At 46.0% G+C, this 14,462-nt stretch overlaps 1 protein-coding gene across 1 annotated transcript in view; it reads left to right on the top strand.

Moving 5' to 3' along the window:
• Positions 1-14,462, top strand: part of THBS4 (thrombospondin 4) — a 42,805-nt gene that overhangs the window by 21,594 nt on the left and 6,749 nt on the right. Inside the window, exons 8-15 of the mRNA XM_023618094.2 lie at positions 952-1,089; positions 3,612-3,680; positions 5,808-5,960; positions 9,227-9,331; positions 9,927-10,034; positions 10,344-10,503; positions 11,771-11,889; positions 12,746-12,798. Coding sequence (XP_023473862.1) covers positions 952-1,089; positions 3,612-3,680; positions 5,808-5,960; positions 9,227-9,331; positions 9,927-10,034; positions 10,344-10,503; positions 11,771-11,889; positions 12,746-12,798 — 905 coding nt within the window. The remainder of the gene's footprint in view (positions 1-951; positions 1,090-3,611; positions 3,681-5,807; positions 5,961-9,226; positions 9,332-9,926; positions 10,035-10,343; positions 10,504-11,770; positions 11,890-12,745; positions 12,799-14,462) is intronic.

Here is a 14,462-nt window from a genome sequence, read left to right as displayed (position 1 = left end):
AGAGGAAGGCTGGCAGGAGAAATGGAGGGGGTGAGGTGCATGCAAGGAACTTAGGCACATGCTGACACACACACGTGCGGACTCACACACTTACACACACACACATACGTGGTCACACACATGCAGGCAAACACACATATGTGGTCACACACATTCACATGCTTACACACATATGCAAACTCACATATCCGTGCCCACACACACAGACACACACACAGCTCCTGCAGGCTCCTGGTAGCACTCAGCTGATTATCTCCCCAAGTAGTAAGCAATTAAGATGGTCTCTAATAATCCCTCAATTGAAGAAACAGCTGCACATATTTTATAGAACTGCATCTGGTTTTTATCTGTGAGCTGGAATTTTCCTCCTTATGAAAGGACAGGAAGTGGTCATGTTTTTTACATTAGTTGAAGTGGTTAAAAAAAAAGGATCAGAATCAATCTCCTAGACTCTGAGAGCCTTGGAACAGCCACGGACTTGACAGGGCACAAAGGCAGGCACAGACTCCCATGGACCACATCCTCCTGAAGAAGCAACTGCCCTGACTTTCTCTTCTCGAGGTCTTTTCATGTGAGTGGCTGGTTCAGTAATCCCTCTGGCTCGTCTAACAGCCAGCTGACAAGTGGTCCAGGAGCACCATCCTTTCACAGAGATTTTAAAAGTCCAAGTTAGAATATCAGGCAGTTTACACCGGGAGGTAGACTGGCTAACACGAAGGACTCCTTCTACTTGGCTGTGCCCTTATTCTGTAACTGACAGGCAGCCCCAGACTGTGTGGGTCAGGGATTCCGTGGGTGACTACAGAATTGGAAGGCTCTATTTCCTTTTATCATTTGGCAACCCAAAAATGGATAGTTAAATGAATAAATGAGCATGTGCAAATAGATGAGTGAAACTTGAGACTGTTTTCTCCATGTGGCTAAAGACTTTGAAATTTGTTTTGTCTCCAGTGCAAATATCATCCCTGCTACCCGGGCGTGCGCTGCGTGAACTTGGCGCCCGGCTTCAGATGTGACGCCTGCCCAGTGGGCTTCTCAGGGCCGGTGTTGCAGGGTGTTGGGATCAGTTTTGCCAAGTCAAACAAGCAGGTGGGCTGATGTCATGGTCTTCCTATTCATTTTTTATCTTAATTACCAACAGAAAAACTCTGATTGTTTCCCATCTCTTCCCGTATAACTCTTTGCCTCCTTGAACAGCCAATGCCATGTGGAATGTCATGGTGCACAATAAAGAGTTAGGACGCTTTCCCACTCATTTCTGGGCTTATACGTTCATGAAGTCTAGCAGGGAGCAAGCTGTTAAATTGGGATAATTGCGTATCACTAGCAAAACACTGAATGAGGTGATACTGAATATGTCGCTTGATTTCAGGCTTCTATTGTTGGTCGCCAGTGAGCATTTTGTCCTGCAGAATAACTTGAGAATCAGGGAAACAAATAAAAGCTTTGAAAAATCAGGTCACTTTTATGGAGCCATTGTTGCTGATCAGAAGCTGTTTTAGAGATGAGAGGATTTCAAGAGAGGAAATAATCCCCTGGGGAAACCCCCCTTCTTCTTATATAAGCTATAAATTGCCATAAAGTACTTGAGCACTTTGTGACAGTCTCCGTTTATTTCCAAATGTCCTACTATATCCTGGTCATTATTTAACTGACTGACTGTGAAATTCTTTTTGATGTTTTCAGCCCTTAAAAATGGTTGGTCTATAAATATATTTTACTACCTTAGGGAAATTATTACCTTTGAAGAAGGGCAGGAGTTCATTATTTCCTAGCTGCCTATCAAAGGATTCTAGAGGGCATCATTTTTTTAACTAGAGAAAGGATGCAAGCTAGACACATGTGAATGACAAGAAGCCATTCGGATAATGACCCAAAGTTTTTCCTCTCTCCTCTCATGACAAAATCTCCAAGACTAAACCAAGGAAAACAGACGAAACTGAAGGTGCTTTGTGTAAGCTGGAAGGAGCACTTCTTGGTGGATTGCCAGCAATATGGGAGACTGAACTGAAGTAGAAGGGAGCCACCTTGCTAAAATTTAATGACAAATTTAATGCATCCCTAATATCAGAAGAAATCAAAGAAAATGTGCAGATTCTAGAAACAAAAAGGGAACTCAAAGCCAGAGCTGTGGGTGGAAGCTGATGCCACAGCAGCTTGTGGGAGTGGGATTTGGGTGTAGGACCAAGGAGTGGGGAACGGGCTTTAGCACCTATGTGGGTACAGCAGATGTAGTCTTGAACCTTCAGAAAGACCTTATACTCCTGAATAAAGCCAGGAGCCTCAAAGGGCTGCCTTACCCAGTACTAAGAAATGGGAAAACTTTACCAGCCCCCAGATCAACAAGGAAGCTTGATATCTCTGATTTGGAACATGGTTGACAGAAATGAAGGTTGCCCCGAACAAACCAAAGCTCCAAGCTTGTACCACATATGGTTGTGAGCTCCAAATCTAAGTTACACATATAATGCAGAAACACAAGCCAAAAAATGAATACAAAAACCAGCCACGGAGTAATAAAATCCCCAGGGCCCTGGCTAATGTCAAAGCCATGCCACTTTGTGAAGAGACTCCAAAACTCAGGGCCAGTCAAACGCCCACAGGCAAAAGTGGGGCCACCAAGGATATGCTCATCAACAAAAATGGCAATTTATATGAAGAGGCTACCATGAGGAAACATGATCAATAAAAAACAAGTTCAAAAGGATCAAGAGAAAAAGGGAGGAATGGATACCATAATTAAAGAACAGGGCAATGTCGGGGGAAGAAAGTAAGCAAGTTTGAAAAATAGCCATGTAAAATTTATTCAGTGAAAGATATAATCATTGACATTAAAAACTCAATAGATGGGCAAGACAGATAACAGGGAATTTAGAGATTGGAAGATAGATCTAAGGAAGTCATCTAGAATGCAGCACAGAGAAATAAAGATATGGAAAATATAGATGAGAGATTAAGAGTCAAAAGAGGAGATTAACTATGTATGACTCCACTCATATGTGGAAGTTAAACATGTGGACAAAGAGAACAGATTAGTGGTTACCAGGGGAAATGGGGGTTGGGGGGCGGGCACAAAAGGTGAAGGGGTGCACTTACATGACTGACAAACAATAATGTACAACTGACATTTCACAAGGTTGTAAACTATCATAATCTCAATAAAAAGTTAAAAAAAAAGAAGAGAGTAATAAGAAAGCCCAGTGTTTGTTTAATTGTTTAATTGTAGTTCCAAAGAAAGAATAGAAAGAATTGGAGCAGAGGGAAGCTGAGAATTTTCCAGAAATGAAGAAAGATAGGAATCCTCAGATAGAAGAAGTACACTAAGTCCCAAGCAGGATAAAGAAGAACCTTCTTGACTGAAAAAGTTGTGGAACAGGTTAATCATACAAGTTGTCTTTTCTGAGCAACTTTAAATACCAAGTAGGCAGCTATCACTTGGAATTAGGGTAACTACGGACGGGTACAAACACAGGGAGATGGCTGAAATGATGCTCTAATTACCGTCTACCTGAAATTCCATATCTTCACTTCACACAAAGATATCAAAACAAAGCAAAATTTATTTGCCTTTCTCCTTAAACAGAGTGTCTCTTTAAACCTTTCTGCACTAGGTCTGCGCTGATATTGATGAGTGTCGAAATGGAGCATGCGTTCTCAATTCCATCTGTGTTAACACTTTGGTAAGTGTTTCTCATGGCTGTTGTTATCGAAGCAAACCAGTTATTAAAACAAGGGTATGTTTATAAATCATAACCGCAAAACATGTACAACATGTGGGCATAATATATCTGGCAAATGAGGATAAAAGTTTGTGCTGAAAAAGTTTTTAGTCTAAGAGTAATTTTATAAGTAATTTTTTATATAAAAATAATTTTATAGGCGCTAGCCTGGTAGCATAGTGGTCAGGTTCACACACTCCACTTAGGCAGCCCGGGGTTTGCAGGTTCAGATCCTGGGCACCAACCTACACACCACTCATGAAGCCATGCTGTGGCAGCATCCCACATGCAAAATAGAGGGAGATTGGTACAGGTATTAGCTCAGCAACAATCTTCCTCAAGCAAAAAGGGGAGAATTGACAACAGATGTTAGCCCAGGGTCAATCTTCCTCACCAAAAAAAAAAAAGAAGAATTATTTTATAAATGCCAAACTTGTTCTTTATCTTCTATCAAAGTTGCAATGTTGGGCTTTTAAGATAAATGATTGAATAAAATATTATTGTTCTTGCATTTTAAAAATATGAAGAGCTTCTTAGTTTATATTAATAGTTCAGTATTCCAGAATATAGCCAGCCCTGTTGATCTAGTGGTTAAGATTTGGCACTCTCACTGCTGCAGTCTGGGTTCATTTCCTGGTCAGGGAACCACACAATCCGTCTGTTGACTGTCACACCACAGGGGCTGCATGTTACTGTGATGCTGAAAGACACGCCACCAGGATTTCAAATAACAGCAGGCTCACCCATGGTGGGCAGGTTTCAGTGGACCCTCCAGATTAAGTCAGACTAGGAAGAAGGACCTGGCCGCCCACTTCTGAAAAATTGGCCGCTCCAAGATGATAGGTGTAGCAGAGTGGACTGTCAGGAAAGATCTACTGGTCCCATGTGTACTGCTTCTAACTTAGCACATGTCCTCGGGAAAGTATTAATCTCTAGGTTCCTGGTTTCCTTGTATTTACAAGCATTTTCTAAAGATCAAGTCACTTATTTTAATCCTCGCAGCAACCCTGTCAATGGGCATTATTATTATCCGCATTTTACAGTTGAAGAAACTGAGGCACAGAAAAGTTAAGTAATTAGGCTAAGGCCACACATCTCATAAGACTTCCAGTCTGGCTGCAGAGCCTCTGTTCTTATCCACAATGCCTTACTACCTAGGAATATACAGGGATTTATTGCTTCTTAGCTTTTCACCAGGACAAAGCTAGTCTGCAGAAGTAGATATGGGAGACATTGACATAAAGGTAATCACTAAAGCCACCCAGGGAGAAGGAAAGGAGACAGTGGAAGTGCCTAGAAAGTAGAACTCCAGAGAACCTCACAAACGAAGCAGACGAAGGAGAAAGAACAGAAGCCAAGAATAGGAGGCAGCTGACCAGTGGAGAATCCAGTGAGGCGGGTAGATCCAGAAAGGTCATTGAAGGGCATCCTTGGGTTTGGCGATTGAGAGTCATAAGTGACTAAAATCCCTGACTTGTACACGTTACATGAGTGTCTTCTGTGATATGTAAATTTTATCTCAGGAAAGCTGTTTAAGAACAAGTCTTGCCTGGCTGTGGAGGTGCCGTTGCCATGGGGCTGACAGCTCATTTGCCAGGTTTCTTCCGTAGCAGCCCACCTCATCAAGAATTCTCAGTGCAGGGCCACCAACATCACCAACATTTCTCTGTACACCTGTTCGTTTTCTCTCAATTGTAAAAAAGCCAAAGGAGCAGTAAAAGAGAAAATTTCTAACTGGCTTTTTAATCCAACCATCTCCCCTGTCCCCAGAGGAAAGCCTCTCACTGGGACTTTCAGCCCTTTCCCCCTCCGCCCCCCATAGCAGAGCTGGCAAGTCAAAGTGATGGTGGTTCCCTGTCTAGCCTTATTCTGCATCAGTTCTGTTCCTTCACGGCTGCATCTTCCAATCTGGTGGCATCTTCCCCAACATTCATACCATCTTATAAGACGTACACGGAAGCAGAGAGGCAGGCATGGGTCTCCCTTAGTCCTGGCATCGCTGAGGACATAGAAACATAAACACCATCATGGTACCTTTGCTCACAGTTCCAAGCCCCTGGCTCATCGTCTTGTCCTTGCTCCCTGCAGGGGTCTTATCGCTGTGGGCCTTGTAAACCAGGGTACACTGGCGATCAGACAAGGGGATGCAAAATTGAAAGAAACTGCAGGAATCCAGAACTGAATCCTTGCAGCGTGAACGCGCAGTGCATCGAAGGGAGGCAGGGGGATGTGACGTGCGTGGTAAGTTGTTTGTTACTTGCTTTATCATTTTTGCCTCATCCATTTTAAACACCACCCCTCCCTGATTTCTACTTGCTTCAGGGTAAATGCACTCAAAAATGGAAACATTTCGGTCAAGATAAACAGAGGATGTAATAGGAACAGGGTCATCAATTGAGTTTGTGGGGAGCAACCTGAAGTCCATCTAACCATCAGTTGCCTTTTCTGTCCCTCTTGGCCGTGGGTCAACACCATCCCCTTGGGCACCTCAGTGGTGGAGCCCCAGCTCCCAAGCGCCCTCTGTGGAAAGCCCGAGAAGTGAGCAGCACGAGGTGAAGGAGTCTCCTTCCCTCTCTTCCGTCTCCTGCCCTTGCTTGTTTATATGATTTATTAGTGTACTGCTGTCATTTCTAATTGGCCTCACACTTTCGAAATCTGACCCAATACTCCAGGAGGTGGGTGGCACTGGAGAGGTGGTGGGTCGTATAAACCCTCAGAGGGAAACCTCCCGTCTCCCGCAGGTGAGTGGGTGAGGGCGGAGGGCGCCATGCTGTGTCCGCCCCCATCTAGATTCAGGAATAGCTAAGTGGGTGGTCACTCTTCTTCCTGTGCATTTCCCAGCCCTGGAGCCAAAATGGGAAGGAGAAGGCTGGGACGAGAACAGGCCAGTCACTGCCTGAATTGGGTCTCACGCCAGGCGTGTTTAGTGGGCCCTTGGTAAAGAAGGCGGCTCGTTCCTGCCATCCACTCCCAAACCCCAGGCTCCTGAGTCCCTGGGGATTCTAGGCACGAATGAATCAGCCATCTTCAGCTGCACACCTCCTCCTTCCTTCCCAGTGAGCCAGGCCCTTGGCAGGTGGCCCTTCAGAGGCTGAGACTCACAGGTACATGCTGATAACCTCCGAGCAGCAGGATGGATTCTGGGAGACTTTTTCCCTCTTCTTTATATCTCAAACTTAGACTTCTTTATCTTTATGCTGGCAAAATTTTCTACAGTGAGCATATCACTTTTCAAATAGGAAAAATGAGAAGAATCAAAACTAAGTAAAAGAAATAAATGTAATGAGGTCAGCTCTCTCCAGCAATATAGGTAGTCTGTAACAAGGTCCTGAGGAAGCAGCGAGCTAGGGTGGAGGGGGGAAAAAGCCAACAATTTCCCTCATTCCTGTTGCTCGCGCGTGTTTATTACCATTGAGAGGCAAGTGTATATCTATGTTTAAATCCTCATTTTCTGTGAACAAATTAACAACTTCCCTGGGATGGTGGGTGATGGGGCTCTTAATATGTTTTTGAAATTGTAATAAGGCACAACGACAGATGGTAAAGGATTAATACGCTTGGTGTGACTACTAAAATAACGTAATCTGCCAGAAAATGGCTCATTAAAAATGTATTTGTTCCTAGAGGGAATTTTTTCTTCATTAAAATGAGTCAAGGACCATACCCCACGGCTGAGCCTTCCAGGCCTTCTGAAGGCCCTGCTGAAGCAATTGAGCGGAAATAGGGGTAGTTTTGGGAGGGCTGCCTTTGGAATCCTGCCTCCTAAATCTCTGGTTGCAGAAGGAGAGCGCAGATGATTAAGAACAGGCAGGCTGCAGCTTAGAAAGTCACCAGTCTTAAATCACCTTATTTTGATTAGTGAGGTCAGGAAATTTAATATTGACTCATGTAAGGTTTCCTTTCCTTTGCCCCTGACTCTGTTCCCCTCAGACTCTTCCCTCTCCCTGCCTTTCTGGTTCTCTTTTATTTTCTAGGCCCCCTTCTCCCCTGTTCTTTCTGCTCTTCTGCCACCCCTCCTCTTCCTGGGCTGAGCTCCCAGGGACCCCTCATCCCCAGGACACCACTTGTGGAATGACTTCCTTTCTCTGGTTTCTCAGCCATCCTTTAACTAGGCCAACGAGGGTACAGAATGTCAGAGGAGGAGCTCAGTGTGCGCATCAACCAAATAGAAATGGCGAAAGACAGTGACCAGGACGAGCCTGAGTTCAAGTCCCAGCTCTGAGACTTTGTGCAAGGGACTTAACCACTCTGAGCCTAGTTGCCCTTTTTGTAAAATGGGATAAGGATGACCTTGCAGCATCAGTGTAGGCATTGGAGAACATGGTTATAGAGTCTGGTTTGGCATAACTGTTATTTTAATGCCTGTTCTGCTGACAGTGAAGGCTTGTTCCCAGCGGCTGATGTTAAGAGCCCACCTGGAGGGTGGTAGGGTAAGAGCCCACCCCTCCAGGGAATAGAGAACGTGCACACCCTGCACTGCGCCTGTGAGAACCTTCTTCTGTTAAAAGAAAAGGGTATGAACCGAGGTACAGCACCTCGGAAAGTTCCTCCTTTGGTGGAGATTGATCGAGAAGACTGTTAGATTCAGAGATATGACTGTGGCCCAAGAAGATAAGGAAAGTGCCACATAGGCCACTCCACCCGTTCACGCATTCATTCCCACTGGGAGAAGACAGTTGACCATAATATGGGGGACATTTTGACAATAACTCAAAATTACAAATACAAATACTCTTTGAACCAGGAATCATCCCACTTTGAACCATCCCACTAAGAAACTGGTACATGTGCAGAATGACAAATGTACTAGAATTATTTATGGCAGCACTGTTTGCAATAGAAAAAGATTTTAAAAACCTGACATCCACCAGGAGAGGACTGGTTGAATTAATTGAGGCAGACGCATACCACACCTTATGTATGATACATCCATGGCCAAAAAGAATGACATGAATCCACGTGGAGTGATATGAAAAGAGCTCCAAGATACAATGTTAATTGAAAAAAATCAAGGTGAGGGTGGGGGGAGGGCACAAAGGGTGAAGTGGTGCACCTACAACAAGACTAACAGTAATGTACAACTGAAATTTCACAACGTTGTAAACTATCATAATCTTAATAAAAAGTGAAAAAAAATCAAGGTGCACCACTGTGTATGTGTGTGCTACAGACTGTGTTAAAGGAAAAAAAGAGAGTGTGCCTGTGCATTTGCTTGACTAAGCACAGCGTGTCTCAGAAAGTGTTCATGAGAACAGATCGCCCTGATTTCCTGAGCCGAGGGAACAGGTGTGGAAAGGAGTTTCACTATATCTCCCTTTATATTTTTTGAATTTTGAACCATTAGACTGTTCAAAAACAACCTGATGGTTTTAAAATCCTACCCAACAAAGCTTTCTGGCTCTGAGCCCTCCCTCTGGGGATGCACACACAGGAGCGAGGCCCTTGTTAGCCACCAGCTTCCCACCAGGCTCAGCTTCGCAGGCCTCTGATGGGCTTTCCCTTCACAGTGCGGAGTCGGTTGGGCTGGTGATGGATACATCTGTGGAAAGGATGTGGACATCGACAGTTACCCTGATGAGGAACTGCCATGCTCTGCCAGGAACTGTAAGAAGGTAAGGAGGACAAGCAGGAAAAAAGACACACACGAACACACATACACTTGGCTTCCCAAGGGCACATCTTATCTGGGGGAGAGGTTCTGTGGGTTCCATTTAAAACTGCATTTTTAAAGTAGCTGCATCTAAATGTAGCAAAACAGTCACCAACGACGAAGCCAGGCAGCCTTGGTCAGTTTCAAGGTCAGAAATAGTTTTTGGCTTAAGACAGATGTAGATGGGAGTCGGGGAAATAGGGAGAAGGTGGTAAAAGGGTACCAACTTTCAGTTATAGGTTGAATAAGGTCTGAGGATCTAATGTAGAACATGGTGACTATAGCTGATAACACTGCATTGTATAATTGAAATATGCTAAGGGAGTAGAACTTAAATGTTCTCTGCCCCAAAAAGGAGGGGGCATAATATGTGTGGTGATGGATGTGTTATTCAACTCGAGGGGGGAAATCCTTTCACAGTATACATGTATATCAAATCATCACATTGTACACTTTAAATATCTTACAATTTCACCTGTCAGTTATCTCTCTATAAAGCTGAAAAAAACAAAAAGACAGATGTGGATTTCTCTCTGAGCTGTGTTTCCCCCCCTTAGGACAACTGCAAGTATGTGCCAAATTCTGGCCAAGAAGATGCAGACAGAGATGGCATTGGAGATGCTTGTGATGAGGATGCTGATGGAGATGGGGTCCTGAATGAGCAGGTACCTGCTTTGCTGGGAAGGCCTGTGAATTGCCACATACTAGGGGTGATGGAATAAAGTCCATGAAGTCAACTGTTTATATTCATCATCCCAAATGTTAGTTTCAATGCATGCATTCCCTTAGCACTGCAACTTTGTATTCTAAGATTCTCAAATGTTTAAAATATGAAACTGACAAACTTGGGCCTCCTGAGTTCTGACAACTCATGACGATGGGGGTGGAGGTTGGGCGGCATCCACCACATGACTGGGCACACAGGAGGGATTCAGTGAAAGTCTGAGTAAATGTTCAGTCTTCTGATCCTTTAGGATAACTGTGTCCTGACTCACAACATGGACCAAAGGAACAGTGACAAAGATATCTTTGGGGATGCCTGTGATAACTGCCGGAATGTCCTAAATAATGACCAGAAAGACACTGATGGGGATGGAAAAGGGGATGCCTGTGATGATGACATGGATGGCGATGGTGGGTTTGTCTTGCTTTGTCTTTTTGGGGGGACTCATTTGTCTGTTCGCCCTTGTTCTCTGCTAGGAGCAGGAATGGACCGACTGACTCAGGGAGCCTTCCCGCTCCAGGTGGTTCCAACACAGCCTGTGCCTGGGGGACCTGAGGTCCACTTGTTTCTGTGGAAGGAGATTCCACAGCCCACTCTCCTTTTGAATAACCCTGGGTGTTTCTGCAACTCTACATCATTGCCAGAACCCTTGTAGGAGTCCCTTCAGGCAGTGTCTTTCAGGGCTGTGTCTTTGTAGGGCATCTGTCTTCCAGATTGTACCTTTGCCCACTCCTCACCGTCCCTTTCCCGCGTGAGAGTCCTGGAAATGGAGAATTGAACTAGGGGGATTGAACAGGGCCACAGGCTACCGCCTCCGAGTCAGGCTCCTGCTGCAGAGAACCAGGCATTTGCCAGACATGGACATCCCCTGCCTGTTCTGGGAAGGGCTGTGGAGGCAGGGCGGCTGCATCACCCGGCTCCAGGGTCTGCTGAAGGGGCCTCCTGTTGTGGTCTGTGTGCATGGCGCCCCCTGGAGCCTCACAGGACTTGAGGAAGGACATTTGTTCCTGTATAGCTTCCATAACACATAGATGACTATCATCAAAGTGCAGGTGGCTCCAATAGTTTCTGAAAAACATCACATGACAACGTCTTGAAGGAAACTCCTTTTAGAAATGCACTCCCCACCCCAGTGGTGTGCTGGTAAACCAGCTCAACAAAACATACACAAAAAGCTCCGAGTTGTAGCATTTGCCAGTTTCCATGATGTAACTACCACTCCCACCATCGCTGATTTCAAGCTAACAGTGCGAGATGACAGGACTGAAGGGGAAGCTGGGAAGAGAGGGTCACAATGGGCCAGCTCCAGCATACCCCTGCCGGAGCCCTTGGTCTCAGTCACAGCTCACATGCCCACAGGTGCTCCCTCTCCAGGCGTGGCCCACCTAGCCCTTGGGACCCACTCCTCTGGTTGCAGTGACAGCCCTTGCTGTGTTGGACAAATTATAACTCACTGAATAAATGCCTCAGATTACCCTTCGTTTTCAAGTCACCCAGAACCCATCCTTTGACACTACGTCCAGATAACTGCTAAAAACACAGTGGCTGTCTGAGGGTGGCCCCGGCAGAGGCCACTACTGCCTGTGTGCAGGCCTGATCGCCACAGCACCTGCAAGTCTGTGTCCCAGACCTCTCTGGGGTCTTTGCCTGCCTCAAGGAAGCATTCGTTTCTCATAGGAATAAAAAACATTCTGGACAACTGCCCCAAAGCTCCCAATCGTGACCAACAGGACAAGGATGGTGATGGCGTGGGGGATGCCTGCGACAGTTGTCCTGATGTCAGCAACCCTAACCAGGTTAGTAGGATACAGGGAATGCAGTCTCTGGGCTGAATTCCATACGCAAAGATTCACTGAAGACCAATGTCTAAAATCACAGTACAGCCCGCCGGCTCAGTTCTTTGCTGTTGCTGCATACCTAACAGAGCAGAGGGGGTGAAATTGCAGACTTCAGGCCCAGAGGTGACAGGAAGGACATTACAGGAGATCTGAGGCCCTCTGGACTAATCTCCCAGGCTGGCTGTAGATAGCCTATGGCATTAATAATATGAGTTTAATGATGCCCAAAACAAATTTTTTCTGCAGACAAGAAAATATTATGTGGAAATTAACTGTTTAGTCCCCAAACCCCTACACAGCCTGTGTGTGGACGTTTCAGATTAAGTTCAGTAGCGACGTGGTGTTCCCCTCTCACTCCTCCTTCCTGTCTGGATAATTGGCTGTGATGGGTCATGGGTTTTCTAAGCCCTGAGAGAGGGAGTCATTGTTCCCTCTGTGACTCACTCCCATGCCGGCTCCACTCCAACATGCAGAAGCACATCACCACCAGAGTGCCTCGTCCCCGTGCCTGTGGCTGGCTCCCCTCCGACCCGTGCCAGAGTTCCGCATCTCCACCTGCGGCCACGCTGCCCCGGTGCCCTTCCCAACCAGCTCGTCTGGTGTGTAGGCAGCCCATCCATGGAGCTTGATATTTTGGAAGGCCTTTTGTGAAAGTTCAGCATTGTGCCTACATTGATATGGTGTTGTCCTTTTGCAGTTTTGCATCACCCCAATTTCAGAGATCCAGTGAGGATGGACCAGGTCTGCCTCCTCTGGAACATTCTGTGCATGCAGGCCCAGGGATAAGTAACAACACATTCTGTTCTCTTTGCAGTCTGATGTGGATAACGACCTGGTTGGGGACTCCTGTGACACCAACCAGGACAGGTATGGCACATCTCCCAGCGGCACAGGGCCAGATGTGCTCTTTCTTTCAGAGCTCTCTGCTGCCACCATGCTTTGGGATCTCTCTGGGTAGACTGAGCTGCTCAGGGGACAACAGCCCTGCCTCCTTGAAAGTTCTGCATGGGGGTCACAGTATCAGGAGGGGCCACTAGGCACTCTAGCAAGTGAGATTCTATTACAAGACAGGCAGCATAGCATCTCGCTGCAGAGATGGGCTCTGGAGTGACACAGTTCTGTTTAAGTCCCAGCTCCTTCACTGACAAACAGCCGGCCTTAGGCAACTTACCTAATCTCTCTGTGCCTCGATTCTCTCATCCGTAAAAGGGGAATGACACGGAAGGTAGCACATAGGACTGTTGTGAAAATTAACCGAGTTAATTTATGAAGAGTGCATATTACAGTTTCCATTCCATTGACAGCACTCTGCAGGTATTCGCTCTTTTACTATTCTACTTTCAGCACAGGAAAGCTTCTCCATTGTCCCGAAATAGAAAGCTGTCAGTTTGCTGAGAGATCACTGTTATTTCATTGTCCTTAGGATTTTTTCTTTCAGTCTCCTTTATTTGAGTGGAATTGTTCTATGCAAATGAATGTTGTCAGCCCTGCTCGCCCCACATGGATGGAGCCCTTTGTTAGGACACATGGCTGGATCAGATGCCGTAAGAACATCACCAAAAACACAGACGTGTGCAGCTCTGCCCCAGAGGCCCTGCGGTCCCCCACTCTTCACCCTTTCATCTCTGTAGGGAATCCTTATAGAGGCAGTGGGCCAGGATGAGAGGCAGGGATTCTGAAAGGCAAAGCGGAAAGGAACATAGCTTGCCCTTCTCAACCTCTTCTGAGAGGTTGCCCTGCAGACAGCGGTTCTCAAGCCAAACCTTGCTCAAGGACAACTCCTATAAAGTCCCCTCTCCGTCCTTGTGCTCAGTGTCCTTGCTGCAAAGTACATCCTCAGCAAGTGAACTTAAACACATCTGTCAATCTGTCAGAATCTCAATTTCTTCATCTGCAACAGAGAGATAATTAAATGCATCTGGCAGGTTATAGTGAAAATGAAGGATACTGCAGGGAATGCCCCTGGCCCAGTGCTGGCCCTCAGGTGACCTACAGAAAGTGGTGGCTGTGTTATATTGTTGCCACAGCTTGAGGAGAGGCAAGTCCACGACAGGGTCTCACATAGAATGTCTCCATTTTTGAGAGGAAGGCAGAACTGGTGCCGTGGCAACCTCGCTAAATGATGCCCATCAGGAATGTTTCCTGTTGCAGGTCATCCTGTACTCTGATCGCCATCAAAGTAATTTCTAAAATATCCTATTCCACCAGCCGCTAGATATTTGCCTAAAATAAATGACTCATTCTGCTACGTTTTAATTCCCACAAACTTGAACCCTGGCGAGGAGGACAGGAACTGCTTGCTTTTGCATAAAAATCTTCAAGGCTGTATAGAATGGCCGCTAATGGAAATAGCTCAAGCTTGTGATTTCAAAAGCAGCCCTGCTACATGCCCAGGAATTTCACTGTTTGAGCCGTGTTGTCTCTGCTTGTCCAGGTTGGCCTCATGTTCTCTGGGACCCGCCCTGGGAAGCATGGCGTGAAGGACATAGACTGGTCCCTGGCACCCCTCTCCGTCCCATCCTAGACTGCAT

The sequence above is a fragment of the Equus caballus genome, chromosome 14, assembly GCF_041296265.1.
Source record: "Equus caballus isolate H_3958 breed thoroughbred chromosome 14, TB-T2T, whole genome shotgun sequence".
Classification (NCBI taxonomy): domain Eukaryota; kingdom Metazoa; phylum Chordata; class Mammalia; order Perissodactyla; family Equidae; genus Equus; species Equus caballus.
The sequence above is the reverse complement of the archived record's forward strand: the minus strand, read 5'-3'. Positions and strand labels throughout refer to the sequence as shown.